Here is a 14,238-nt window from a genome sequence, read left to right on the forward strand (position 1 = left end):
CTGTCTCAACTCTCACAGTAGCTGGCTCCTGCTTAATGTCAAAATACAAATTTTAACAACTTTCTAATGGTATAATAACTTTAGAGATATGTAGCAGATTTTTTTGTAACTATTTAAAAATAAGGTCAGTTTTAGTGTCAAAGAACATAAAGACAAAGTTTTAGGGACAAAATAGAAATTGAATACACCAAAAGAGCTCCTTGAGAAAATGAGCAGTATATAATCTAATATCTTTAATTTTATGTACATGAATATAATGTATGTCAACTTTGTACAGGAGATACATACAGTATTTAAACATTTTACTCAACAAATAAGAATTTACAATAGCAATATAACTGACTAGAGGGCTGTCCACTTAATAATACTTAGATTAGCTCTGTACTTTAACAGGAAAAAAAATTAATAGTTTACAATCATAGAAACACTGACATTTAAAACGAGACTTTATAAAATAATTTATATATATGCTAAGCATCTATAGAGAGGAATGATTTGCATTTGTGGATGTGTGCAATGAATGGCATAGTTTAAATTTTTAGGTAATAAAATAATTTAGAAGCAGTTCATGCAGTGGTCAAAGCAAGGGGTGGCAGTTCCATCAAGATGCTGTCCACCTTTAACATCAACTGGGCACCAGACGCTCACCAGGTACCACTGGTGCACACTAGGCCAAGTCTCCTCCAACAATTACTTATATAAACATAAATATACACAAGGTGGTATCTTTCCTTACACAGTACAAATGCAGGTCACAACTTCTCTCAGCTGTGGGAGTAGTCAGTTTATGCTTAAAGTGATTTAATGTCTCTCCTTAAGTTTTACATATATATCTCTATACAAGGTAACTAACAGAACTTCCTGGTTTTCACAACTTTACTCTGATACTTTACAGAATGCCCCCCATGTCCTATGACATAAACGTCCAGCAGGTAAGATTTGCCAGGCTGAAGACCTCTGATTGTTTCTGTGGTCACTGCTTTTTGCAGGTTTTCACTGTGGAAGTATTTACAGAGGACCTTTTCTGATTTCTTCCGGGTATCTGGTCCTAGGCATTGGTTTTGTTCTCTTTTCTTCTGGTCGTCACTGTAGTTATCATCCACTTCCTTTTTGTAGATGCAAAACTTATTCCTTTCCTGAGTGCCTAGCCAAGCCACGGTGGCAGAAGAACAGGTGCGGAGCTTGTCAAAGGCTTTGATTCTTGTATCTTCAGGAAGAGAGGGGAATGACTGCTTACTTGGCTTTGTGGTAGCTAATATTTTCAACATGGACGCACCTTTCTTATTTCCTTTCAATCTGATGACATACTTTGCTTTAGGTTTTCCTCTAAGCTGAAATTGCCTAATGCCTTCCACATTCTGAGACAGAAGCAGTTTCCCATCTCTTCTCACTTGCATTTGGACAGCATCCAGGCAAGAATGAATAAAGAAGGTGACTTTTTGATGAGAAGAGACTGGAGCAAACCGTAGAAACTTTGCTCCCTTCCTTTTCACAAATACATCTGTAACTTTCCCATCTTTAAGTTCAAGTGTCTTCTGTTTAGCTTCTTCTTTGGTCCTGGCAAAGGTGCCCACATAAGCAGTGCTCATGTTGCTGTTGCTGTTGGCCACAAAGACGTCAAAGTAGTACTGTGTGTCAGGTTTCAGATCAGAGACAGTGAAGATGTTCTTGTTTCCGATGCAGATTTTCTGAATGTCAACCTTGGGCCTTGAGTACACATGACGCCCCGATTTTGGAGAAGGCTTTCCTAAGAAGCCACGTTCTTTGCCAAAATTACCTGATGGAAACCCAAAGTGAGTAAAGTCAAAGGGGCTGAAGTGAACACCAGGTTTTGGCACCACCATAAAAGTATCATCTGCACTCATTTTTGCTTCCACTGCACAAAGACTTTTAAAATTGTGCTCTTTGTTGATGACCACACAGTACTGAATAGGTTGCTTCAGCAAAGAGGATGTGGGGCTTGGTTTCCAGGCCAAAGTGACTGTGGTGCGTCCCAAGGAGGTCACATCTACTCTTGGATCATAAGGCAATTCAGGATATGGTTGATCTGACTCTGGAGTTGTAGTGGCATACACTTTGAAATGTGTATCTTTCTCTGTTGAAAGAAGCTCCAACTGGTATAATCCAGATGGAGAAGTAGAAGATATAAAATACTCGACATCATTGCCTTTGTAAGAGAATAGCTCTGTGCCTTCCTCACTAATGATCTGTTGCTTCTGTTGCTCAAGAGGTTCTGGATCACCTAGAAGAAACAAGAGAATCATCGGTTGTCAAGGCATATATACTGTGGCTCACCAGCCTTAAATTATGTTTTTAAGATGATCTTATTTAATTCTTCATTATGAAAATAACACATGTTCAGTGCAGAAAACTGAAAAAAATAGAGAAAAATAACAAGATAAAAAAAAAAAAAATCCATGAATTCATTTTACAGAGTCCACCACCACCACAAGTTGCTGTTGAATTGATTATGACTTGTAGAGACCCTATATGTGTCAGACTAGATCTGTGGTCCATAGAGTTTTCAATGCTGATTTTTCATGGCCAGACCTTTTTGTCCAAAGTGGATTCAAACTGCCAATCTTTCAGTTAGCAGTTGAGTGTTTAATTATGTGTGCCACCCAAGGACTCCTATACAGAGACAGCTGTTTGTAAAAACATTTTGATCTATTTCCATCCATTATTTTCCATGATATATTTTTATGCGATGAATATTCTCTCTCGTTTCTCTTTGTAACTTAGCATTTATTCTCATGCATGTATGTACTTTGACAAGTCCCATTTTTGAATACTGGTTTTTTTTGCATTTAATATAACAATAATACTGTTGGTCAAGTTTTCATTAATATAAAACAACAATAGTCTACTATAAGTGTAAAGTTTTGCATTAAAATTACTTCTTCAGGATAGAGTTTAAGTAGTGAAATTTTTAGGTCCAAGTATTGCTGCTTGCTAACATTATTTGCATGGCATGAGTAGTCAAGTCTTCACCTTTAAGCTATGATGCTCTCTTCCCCTAAAGATAGCAGCATCACTCCAAGGCCTCATAGACACTCTAATCATTACCCTTGTATCTTGTGATTGGGTTCCCATGATCTGCATCTTCTTTAAATGCCTACCTCACTCCTCCTACTGACTTTCTCCTCCCCCTGGCCTTTTATTGCTGTTTAATGCCCCTTTCTCTTTTTGGTTCCACCCTTTATTCTCCACAGATCAGAATGTTCTTAATCTTGAGTACAAATTAGAATCACCTGAGGAGGTTCAAATCCTCAAGTGCCCACACCACACCCCACAGCAATTAAATTAGAATCTCTCAGAGTTTCAAACAGATTCATTCTGAACCCACTGCTGAGAATTTGCATTCCCAGCCCAGCTATACCGAACCAGAATTTACATTTTAACATGATCCTCAGGTGATTCTCATAGAGTCTCAGGTGATTTTTATGTATATATAAGAATCATCTGTGGATCTTGTTAAAAGGTAGATTCTGATTCAGTATATCTGGGGTGGGAATGCAAATTCTCAGCAGGGGGTCAAACCAGAATAAATGAGTTGGCAACCTTGATTGGGATCCAAACATTTAAAACTTTTAAAACTTCATAGGTGATTCCAATGCTCAGCAAGATTCCAAACTTTTCCCTTCTCAATCCTTCCATATCCCCATACCTGTTTTTCCTAACCTTTTATTTTACCAGGTCACTGGCATTTTCCATTTCCCTCAAAATCTCCAGCTTCACCTGTGTATCTTTGCTAATTTTCCTTACTAACAGAAGGTTGTGTGTTTCATAAGACAATTGACCATCCATTCAGAGCTCTGGGGCAGATCTATCCTGGGTCTTACCTGAGCCTTCCCCACTAGTCTCCTCTGGCAGCTCCTGAAGGCTCAGTTTCCATTCTAAAGGTGCATCACAGGGAGTCACTGTGACTGATAATGGAGTATTGTCTTCTTCAACCACAAAGAAATACCTGTGGGAAAGTGGACCAATTCAACATAATTTATTCCAACACTTAGAATCAAGACTTACTACATAAATCATTTGGTTTTATTTTTTTTTTTCATTTAACAGAGAGCCAAACTGGCTATTTGACATAAATCATGGCATTTAAGCATTGACTGTGGAAGTCCAATAGCCCAAGGTCCTGCAACCAGATTTACCATCAATGCAGTGCCAGACAACAAAAAGACGTTGAACCAAAAGTATTTTGAGTCAGGAATCAATATTTACTTGAGTTTTGCCATTGCAAAGTAAGCCATAAACCCAGCCATAAGTTTGGTGATGCAAGGTACCTCTATGGGCACTGTGACATAGTCACCAACTACTTTAAAATGTCATTTTCACAAAAAAACTAATTCTAAGATGCTTGTTGGTCTCTGGTAAAATAACATCATACTCACATTTTTACACTACCAAATACTACTGCAAGACTACACTGGTGACTTTTATTCACAGTTTTATTATTTTGTATCTTTTCTATAAAAGGTATGTATTCATTATTTGAGAAATATTTTTCAAAAGCAAAGATCACTGTTATCAGTCAGTGAAAAGACATATTTTTCTATCATTCTTCTGTCACTAAGATTTTCTGTTGAATTAAATATCTTAATGATTGTAAGGAGTCCCTGCATGGAGCAAATGGTTAAGTACTTGACTGCTAGCCAAAAAGTTGGAGATTTGAATACACACACACACAGAGATGCCTTGGAAGATAGGCCTGATGGTCTGCTTCCCAAAAGTCACAGCTTTGAAAACCCTAGGGATAAATTCTACTTTGCACAATTGGGGTCACCATGAATCAGAATTAACTTCACAGCAACTAACCACACAATGATTTTAAAACAAAATTAAAAAAAAAAAAACACGTTTGCTCTATGTTTTCCCTTAAGACTTGTTTTTTTTTTTTTAATTATTATTATGCCTCAAAAGACTTTTTAAAATGAATAAACGTATGGCCTAACTGTAACAATGCTGTAGGTTCTTACTCTGGATAACTTAAATCCTTTCATTTAATTGCCTTTCAAAATCTATACTCTTGCAAAGGAGGAAACTGATTTCAGTTCTGGTAAGCCCAGAGTTTCTCACTAGTTCCATGTCAAAAAGTAAACAGCTTTGACTTCTTGTACATATTGCTTCCCGAGTAGCCCTTGCCACTCTGTTTCCTGCACCACCCACTGCTGCATTCTCGAAACTAACCATTACAGCCTTCTACCTCAACAGTCTTCCTCTGCTGATTCCTTCTCACCTCCCCAAACTCTAACTCCCACAGTGAACCAGAGGCTATGCTTGGATGTAGCTTTTCTATCATAGTCACTCCCTGGGTGATCTCATCAAAATCATGGTTTCAAATCTCCTGCCTGTCTGTTGTTGTTGTTGTTGTTAGGTACCACAGAGATGTTCCAACTCTTGGCAACCCCATGTACAACATCACAGTCGTTGCTGTGCTTGAACTCATTGTTGCAGCCACTGTGTCAATCCATCTCAATGAGGGTCTTCGTCTGTTTCAATGACCCTCTACTTTACCAAGCATAGTGTCATTCTCCAGGGATTGGTCCCTCCTGATAACATGCTTAAAGCATGTGAGATGAAGTTTTGCCATCCTTGCTTTCAAGGAGCATTCTGGCTATCCTTTTTCTAAGACAGATTTGTTCATTTTTCTGGCAGTCCACAGTAGTTCAATATTCTCTGCTTGTCTGTTAATAACTCCCAAATTCAAATGATCAGCCTGAATTTTTGCCTACATTCCAGATGTCCATGTCCACTATCTTTTCCATCTTCACTTAGACATTAAGGGGAATTTCAAATTTAAGATAGCCAATCCAAACTTCTGATTCTTCCCCAGATGCCAGCTTCTTCTGCAGTCTATCTCTTCTCAGTAAATTATGCTTCCACACTTCTAGTTTCTCAGTGTGATGGTTAGTGTTATGTGTCAACTTGAATAGGCTATGATTCTCAGTAGTTTGGCAGACACTGGACTGGTTGCTCTTCTATAATGTAATATAATGTAATCCTTTTCCACAATCTGATCGTATATGATCAGCCAGTGAGTTGAAAGGGTAGTTCCCTTGGGGATGTGGCTTGCCTCCAGTATAAAAATGGATGCTCTGGCAAAGCTCACTCTTTCTCATTTCTGCACTCCTTTTGTCACCTGACCTCCATTTTGTGGGATGTAAACCAGCAGAAGACTCCAGCCTCTGCCTGATCTGCAAAGTTTGGATTCACCAGCTCCTGCAATCCCATGAGGCAGGAGAGGTCTCCAGCCTGCCTATGGGTTTGGGACTGCGCAACCCCATAATTGCATGAGCCAAACATTTAGAGACATTGTTGACTTTCTCTTTCTCTTCTACTCCACATCCAATGAATCAACTTGGCTCCACTTTTAAAACATATCCAGGATCTTCTACTTTATACTACTTCACCTGATCCAAGTCACCGTGATTGCTTGAGTTTAGAAATAGCCGGCTGACTGCTGTCAGTGTCTCTGCTTCCATCCTTGGCTCCCTTAGTTTATTCTCCACTTTCCAGGATGAGTGATCTGAAGTCAGACACACCAGTCCTCCTGGCTAAAAATCCTCCAAGAGCTTCTGACTGATTCAGAGTAAAAGCTACAGATCCTGCAATGTTTTATAAGAACCTTCATGTTTGGGCCCTCAAGCAAATCTTTAAACTCATCTCTTCCTACTTTCCCCTTCTTGAGTTCAGCTCCTTGCTCTCTTGGACCTTATTTAATATACTCTTGTCTCATGGCCTCTGCACTTGCTGTTCCTCTACCTGAGATACTCTTCCTGCTCTGTCACTTTCACCAACTTTCTACTCAACTATGTCATAGACCAACTCTGGCCTCTTATGTAATATATCACTTTCTTCCCATGAAGCTTTCTTTTCCTCCACTTTATTTTTCATCAATGCACTGATTACTACCTGATATATTTCTTTGTTTGCTTTCTTATTATTCCATCTCCCTCAACTAGAATGAAAGCTTTAAGAGGGCAGGGCATTTGGTTCATTAATGTAGCTTCAGAGACTAAAATAATTTTCACTAAATATTTGTTGAAATAATTAATGAATAACTATTTCCAACACAACCATGTTTACCACGTCCAAATCATTATTTACATTGTAGCAAGAGTGATCTCTTGCTAAAGCAAATCTATAAATGTGATTAGAACACCTTCATGGCTTTAGATTGCTTTTGGAATAAAGTTTTCAATGCTTTATGTAGCCTAAAACTTCTTTAGTGATGGAATCCTTGACTACTTCACCAGCCCCTTATTAGGTCACCATACCCTTTGCTTTATGCTCTAACAAATAGGGCTTCTCTAGTTTCTCAAACTTCACCTCAATTAAAGGCCTTTGGTTATTTGGTTATTTCTGTGTCTGATGTATACCCCTGGGCCCTCCTCTTAATTAATACCTATTCATTTAAATTTTACTTCTTCAGAGATGCCTTTTCTGACTTCACAGTCTGGACCAAGTTCTCTTATATACTCTCAAAGTGTCCTATACTTTTCACTTTGGTCACTACACAACTTGTAACTATAAATTTGTGTTATTATTTGATTGATACAATTTTTCCCATATGAACCTACTTCAGGTTCACTTTCTATGTCCTATTTCCAGTATTTGGCACAGATTTATACATGTAGTAGATATCTGATAAGTATTCTTGAATGAATGAATTACCAAATTAATTAATACAACCTAAGAATCCTAACAGTAACCTTATTTTTCTAGTCTAAGGATACGTACACCTACAGAAATAACCTAGAGCTATTTCTATCTGGAGGAACTCTGATAGTGTAGTGCCTAAGGCACTTGACTGATAACCAGTAGGCTGGCGGTTCAAACTCACCAGCCACTCCTCAGAAGGATAGTTGGGCAATCTACTTCCATAGTGATACTGCCTTGGAAACCCAAGGAGGGGTCACTATGAGTTGGGTCCGACTCCACATAACAACAACAACAACTTCCTTTAACATTTAAAGATGAATTTGGAGATGGAAGTAGAATAATGGGAGGACAAATAAAGTAGAAATCCTATAAAAGCAATGACAACTTGTTTATAAAATATTGAAGTTAGACAATCATCCAGACAAAATAACTAGATGACTGAATTTTTTACTGTAAGGAAAGTTTTATGTACCATATATATCCATAAAGACAGGTGTCAGATGGTTTAATTTCCAATTCAGTCTACTACTTGGAGAGAAAATAGTATGTATATTGTATGTATGTATGTGTGTATGGGTGTGTGTGTTTTGGCCAGGTTGCATGAGAGGTATTAACCACGGGAAGCACAACTGATCTCATTCATAATACAAAGAAATAGGTATGATAAAACAATTTATTTAGCTTCACGTAAGTTAAAAAAAAAAAAATTTTCAAAACTTTTTGTTTTGGTTTTGATTTTTATGTGGGCAGCGTAGTTAACCAAAGCCAAAGCAGAACTGAACAATGTGAAAGTTATCTATTACCTTCTATTCGTATTTCAAACAAATAAGTAATTTATTTCCCAAAGTAAGCAAATGTTTCTTAGTAACTTAAATATAAGCCATAAGTGACCAATCACAAATAAAATGATGTTTGCATTCCACAAAGTAATTATTATACATATGAAACAATAGGGGGTCCCTCTAGGTCAACATTTTCATATCTAAGCACTTATGATTAGGGATAAATGATAATTTAAAGAAAAAAAAAAACTTTTAACAATTTAACATTTATTATCTACCATGCAGAAAGCACTCGCAGAAGAGAGTCGCAATAAGAGATGATAGGACATAATCTATATGCTCAAGGTATTTACTGGTCAGTGAGAAATACAAGAATGTATTTATTCTAAGAAACATGGCCCTAAATCACAAAGTCTACACAGAGGAATAAGCATACCATGAACCATTTAGCCTTTGACACTGATGTATAAATATCAGAATAATTAATGGTTAATTGTCATTTTCTATTGCTGTAATATCAACAACCTCTCTGTGTGCTTCCAGTTGCATATTTTACCTCTAGAAATGATGGTTCTATTTGTGGCTATAATTCTTTTGTGGAAGTCACTTACTCATCCAATTGTGGAAACAAAGGAGTCCAATAATTATATGTTTAAAAAAAAAAGACAAAAAGCAAAGAATGAATAATGAAAAGAATAAGAAGGAGGGGAGGGAGAAAAGAAGTGCTAATTGTTTTGTAATATTCCTTAATAAAAACACATTGTTTTGAAGGGAAGAAAAAAATGTAATGTAATTTTTAAGACAACTCCTAGAACCAAAGCTTATTTAACTTTTGAAAGACTGGAAGACCAAGGATAAACCATTTATTTGATTAAGTCATATGAGTACATCATGTGGAATGCTGCAGTTAACAAAATACAAAGAAGCACATTTGGAAAATCAAAGTGCTTTCTGAAGAAAAATTTTAATTTCATCTTATTCACTCAAAAATTTCAAGGGACAAAATTATACAAAAAGCAAAATGTGTTCAGTGAGAGTTCAGCTGATATTTAAGACTGATTTGAAGTGTCAGGACTTCCTGATACATCCTTTGTGATTTCACAGATTCTGCCTTCATCAGAAGGAAGGTTGGGCAATCTACTTCCATAGTGATAACGCCTCAGAAACCCAAGGAGGGGTTGTTATGAGTCAGGTCTGACTTGATGGCATATAACAACAACAAACCTTCATCAGGAGTAGGATATTAAGTTCTTTCAATGTAATCATTCTCATATTTTGTGTTTCCACTCTAATGAAAATCATTTAAAGATTCATAATTATTTTATGTTATTGACATATCAGTTCCTAATCAATTTGATTCTTTCAAATAAAAGGAAATAATTTCATCCTGGTAGTGCTAAAATGATACCCCATCAATGGGTCACTTTAGTCAAAATAAGAAAACTGATCACCTACTATTGTTCATAGTGACCAGATGGTGATATGACTGGACTATTAAATAGCAGGAATTTAGAGCACCAAATTCCATTACTATGGTTGATTTTAATAGCAAGTTTTTATCACTATTTTGTTTGATTCTCTCAGAATCTGATGTATTAGTTAAAGAAATATTATTCTTATGAAACTTAAAACAAAGTCTTAAAGAATCATATGCATTCAATTAATTTCACTTTAACCCTACACAGTCCTTCTTAAGTATTTCATACTGTGCTGGAAATAAGAAATAATCACTCTAAAATATAAGAAATGCAAATATTACTCCTCCACCCAAAAGGAGATCACAATTAGAAAAACCCCAACAAAACAAAAACAGAACTCAATTGCTGTTGAGTCAATTCAGACTCGTAGGACCTTGTAGGATTGTGTGGAACTGCCCCATCGGGTTTCCAAGGTGGTAGTCTTTATGGGAACAGAGTGCCACATCTTTCTTTTACATCTTTCTCCTGCACAGCAGCTGGTGGATTGATTCTACCTGCCAATCTTTCAGTTAGCAGTCAAGCTCTTAACCACTGCACTATCAGGTCATGTCAGAAAGACTCAAGTAGCCTCTATTTAATGATCAGTAGTTGCACTGCCATTTTTCTCAGACTTAGAGAATATAGACAATGTTGTATTTTATATGCTCAATTTTGAAATTACCTAAACAAAGGCTAAAAGTTTATTTCCTTTTGGGGAGACATCCTTTATGAGTGTGTTAATACAGAAAGAAAGTACAGCAGGGAGCATACCTTTTAGGTGTATCTCTGAAGAGATAACTGCTAATTTCAGCTCCATCTGGAATTACTGATGAATCATGAAAAAATGCTTTGTCCCGGATCTGCATTTGAAAAAGTTCCTCATCTCGAGTAGGTAACTTCTGGGTCCTTGAGCAGAGTGGTAATAGCAGCCACAGAAGATACCAGTGAAGCAACACCATCCTAGGACAATAGAAGTGATTGCTTACATTAGTTCTGCAGACAGACACTTAAGCAAGCTGCAAACTTTCTAAAGCGCTAGCACTATCTTAGTTTTGAGAGGAATTTGTAGATGTCTCATGTACCTTGGATACAAGCACACGATCTTCAAGTCATCTTTCCTGATTTTTTTTCTTCAGACTATTTCATGAAGTTGAGATAAATTCTCAAGAATTTCAGACATGGAAAGATTTTGAAATGAAGGACTCTCAGTGCTTTAACATCCCTGGATATTTACAGAGAAAATCCCACTTAATTACAGAAGATCCTATATGGTAATTACAGACAACTTTGTACCAGTGTCTCAGAGCTTTTATTAAGATGATTATTTAGGGTCAGTTCTTTTAATGGTTATAAAAACTATGCCAATAGTTGGTTGGAATCATTGCTCAACAATCAACTTACTAAATGTTTGAACATTATTACATTTAGCATAAGTCATAAAGACCAATGAGAGTCACAAAATTGTTGTTATGGTGCTGTCGAGTGGCCTCCAACTCATAGTGTCCCTATGCACAGCAGAAAAATTATCACTGTACAATTATTTTTATTCTTCAATCCAAACCTGGGTAGGATAATTATATGGGTATTGTATTATACATGTTTCTAAGATCCAATTCTTATAAATCAGAGATTTTTTGAAATTAAGAAGTTCAACACATTCATGGGCTAAGCAGCTTGTCCAAAAATCACAAGATGATTTATTTGTTGATGCCTGGTAACATAATGCCTAAGGTACTTGACTACTAACCAGAAGTCTGGTGGTTCAAACCCACCAGCCACTCCTCGGAAGGAAGGTTGGGCAATCTACTTCTGTAGTGATACTTCCTTGGAAACCCAAGGAGGGGTCACTATGAGTCAGGTCTGACTCGATGGCACATAACAACAACAACAACAAAAGACTACAGCCATCAGTATGGATTACACCTGAACATAAAGAAAATATAAATCCTTTTAAAACTAGACCAAGAGAAAACATAATGATAAATGGTAAAGAAATTGAAGTTGTCAAGGATTTCATTCTTCTTAGGTTAACACTGAATATCCATGGAAACAACAATCAAAATCAAATGATACAGTATACTGGACAAATCTGCTGCAAAAAGATTCCTTTAAAATGCTAGAAAGCAAAGATGTCACTTCGATGATCAAGGTGCACCTGACCCAAACCATGGTATTTTCAGTCACCTCATATGCATTTGAAAGCTGGCCAATGAAAAAAGGAAGATTGAAGAAAGATTGACACATTCAAATTGTGATTTGGGGGAAGAATATTGAATCCACCATGGATGACCAGAAAAACAAACAAATCTGTCTTGAAGAGAGTATTGCCAGAATGCTCCTTAGAAGAGAGAATGATAAGACTTTGTCTCATGCACTTTGCAGATGCTGTCAGAGGGGACCGATCTTTAGAGAAAGACATCACACTTAGTAAAACAAAGGGTCAGTGAAAGAGGGAGACCTTCAATGAGATGGAGTGACAGAATGGTTGCAACATTGGACTCAAAAATAGCAACAATTTTGTAGATGATGCAGGACTGGGGGCATATTTTGTTATAGAAAATGTTGTTATGATTTGGAGCCAACCTGAGGGCACCTAACAACAACCATAATTGTTATAAACCACTAGACTCTTCAACACCACATGTGCATATATATCTACCATATTACGAAGTGGGCATGGATTCCCAATCACAGATCAAGCTAGACCACTGGAAAATTATATTTTTAACCATTTGTCTTGACCTACAAAAGAGTATATCTTCTGAGTTACATTTAGCATTTGTTATCAATTTTCATCAAAGAACCTATATGTAATTATATATCATGCTCTGCCACACATTGCTGTAGGGATGTTGTCAAGGAAACTGTTCTCTACATGTCACAGTGTTCCCAACAAGAAGCCTACAACAACAGGTAGGTACATTCATGTCAAAAACTAAAAAAATACAAAAAAAACAAACACACTGCCATAGAGTCACATCCTACTCATAGCACTCCCTCCTTGGGTTTCTGAGACAGTATCACTAAGGAAGCACATTGTCCAACCTTCCTTCCAAGGAGTGGTGGGTAGGTTTGAACCACCAGCCTTCTGGTTAGCAGTCAAATGCCTTAGGCACTAGGCCACCAGGCAGATAACCAAAAATTCAGTTTCTAAGGAGTCAACTCCGATTCACGGTGAAGAGCTTTCTCCTAAATCAACTAACTATACCATATTAATTTTTGAGACAACAAAAATAATAATAACTTTTGTTGTGCACATGCTACATATTGGGTACTCCCTTAAACGTTTTCTATATATTATTGAATGTTAGCAACAACTTTGTGATGTAGGCACTATTATTTTTCTCATTTTATATATATATATGTGTGTGTGTTGTTGTTATGTGCCATTGAGTCAGACCGACTCATAGCAACCCCTCCTTGGGTTTCTGAGGAAGTATCACTATGGAAATAGATTGCCCAACCTTCCTTCCAAGGAGTGGCTGGTGGGTTCGAACCGCCAGCCTTCTGGTTAGCAGTCTCGTGCCTTAGGCACTATTCTACCAGAGCCCCTGTATATATATATGTGTGTGTGTGTGTGTGTGTATAATATAATAATATATAATGTGAGAAATAAGAGATATTTATCATGGTGACTTAAAACAATTATGGCAAATCTGATGATGATAATCTCCACGTCAGCTTCTTAAACCAGTTGCTGTAGATTTAATCCTGATTCATGACAATCCCATGTGTTACAGAATAGAACTATGCTTCATAGGATTTTCAATGGTTGACGTTTCAGAAGTAGATCACCAGGCCTCTCCTCCAAGGCACTTCTGGGTGGATTTGAAATACCAACCTTAGGGTTAGTTACCAAGTGCTTGAACATTTCTACCACCCAAGAACATGTCAACGACTTAGCAATTTACTGTTTAGTGAAGTAAATAATTTCAGATTACAGGATTATGCAGGATAAGTGTTGGGAGATAATTTTCCATGGTTCTCTGTGTTTATTTTTGTGTGTCTTAGGAGCAGAAGCAATACCTGCTTTTGATCCAGACTGTCTAAGAATGTGTGCTTATAGAATACTCTTGAAAGATAAAGATAATGTCTCCCTCTGGAGCAAATAGCAGCATGATTACTGCCCATTATAAAAAGATGTATGTTCCCTAAGTTCAGGGAGGCTTCTCTTCTCCTGTAATAATACCCACTACGTGGACTGGTGCCATCTGACCCTCTTCACGTTGTATGGAGGGAACTGGGACTCAGAGAACCGTGAGAAGAAAATGATGATAATGGGGATACTATTGTTGCTGTTCAGCCACTCCTCGGAAGGAAGGTTGGGCAAT

The 14,238-nt window shown here is 37.1% G+C and overlaps 1 protein-coding gene across 1 annotated transcript; it reads right to left on the reverse strand.

Annotated features, from left to right (window-relative positions):
- Positions 1–848: 848 nt before the first annotated feature.
- On the reverse strand, positions 849–10,866 carry NDNF (neuron derived neurotrophic factor). Its single transcript, XM_007953266.2, has 3 exons — positions 10,679–10,866; positions 3,843–3,967; positions 849–2,242 (listed from the first exon to the last, which is right to left on the reverse strand). The coding sequence occupies exons 1-3, from the start codon at positions 10,864–10,866 to the stop codon at positions 849–851; spliced, it is 1,707 nt and encodes a 568-aa protein (XP_007951457.1).
- Between the last annotated feature and the right edge of the window lie 3,372 nt (positions 10,867–14,238).

Source organism: Orycteropus afer, unplaced genomic scaffold (genome assembly GCF_000298275.1).
Source record: "Orycteropus afer afer isolate SDZICR_OR568_19922 unplaced genomic scaffold, OryAfe1.0 scaffold00382, whole genome shotgun sequence".
NCBI classification, from domain to species: Eukaryota; Metazoa; Chordata; class Mammalia; order Tubulidentata; family Orycteropodidae; genus Orycteropus; species Orycteropus afer.

Bases quoted from the DNA above. Each gene is read 5' to 3' on its own strand.
- NDNF (XM_007953266.2), bottom strand. From the start codon at position 10,866: ATGGTGTTGCTTCACTGGTATCTTCTGTGGCTGCTATTACCACTCTGC. The intron at 3,968-10,678 runs GTATGCTCCCTG...ACTTTCCCACAG, and splicing joins TTCAGAGATACACCTAAAAG to GTATTTCTTTGTGGTTGAAG. The intron at 2,243-3,842 runs GTAAGACCCAGG...TGTTTCTTCTAG, and splicing joins GACTAGTGGGGAAGGCTCAG to GTGATCCAGAACCTCTTGAG.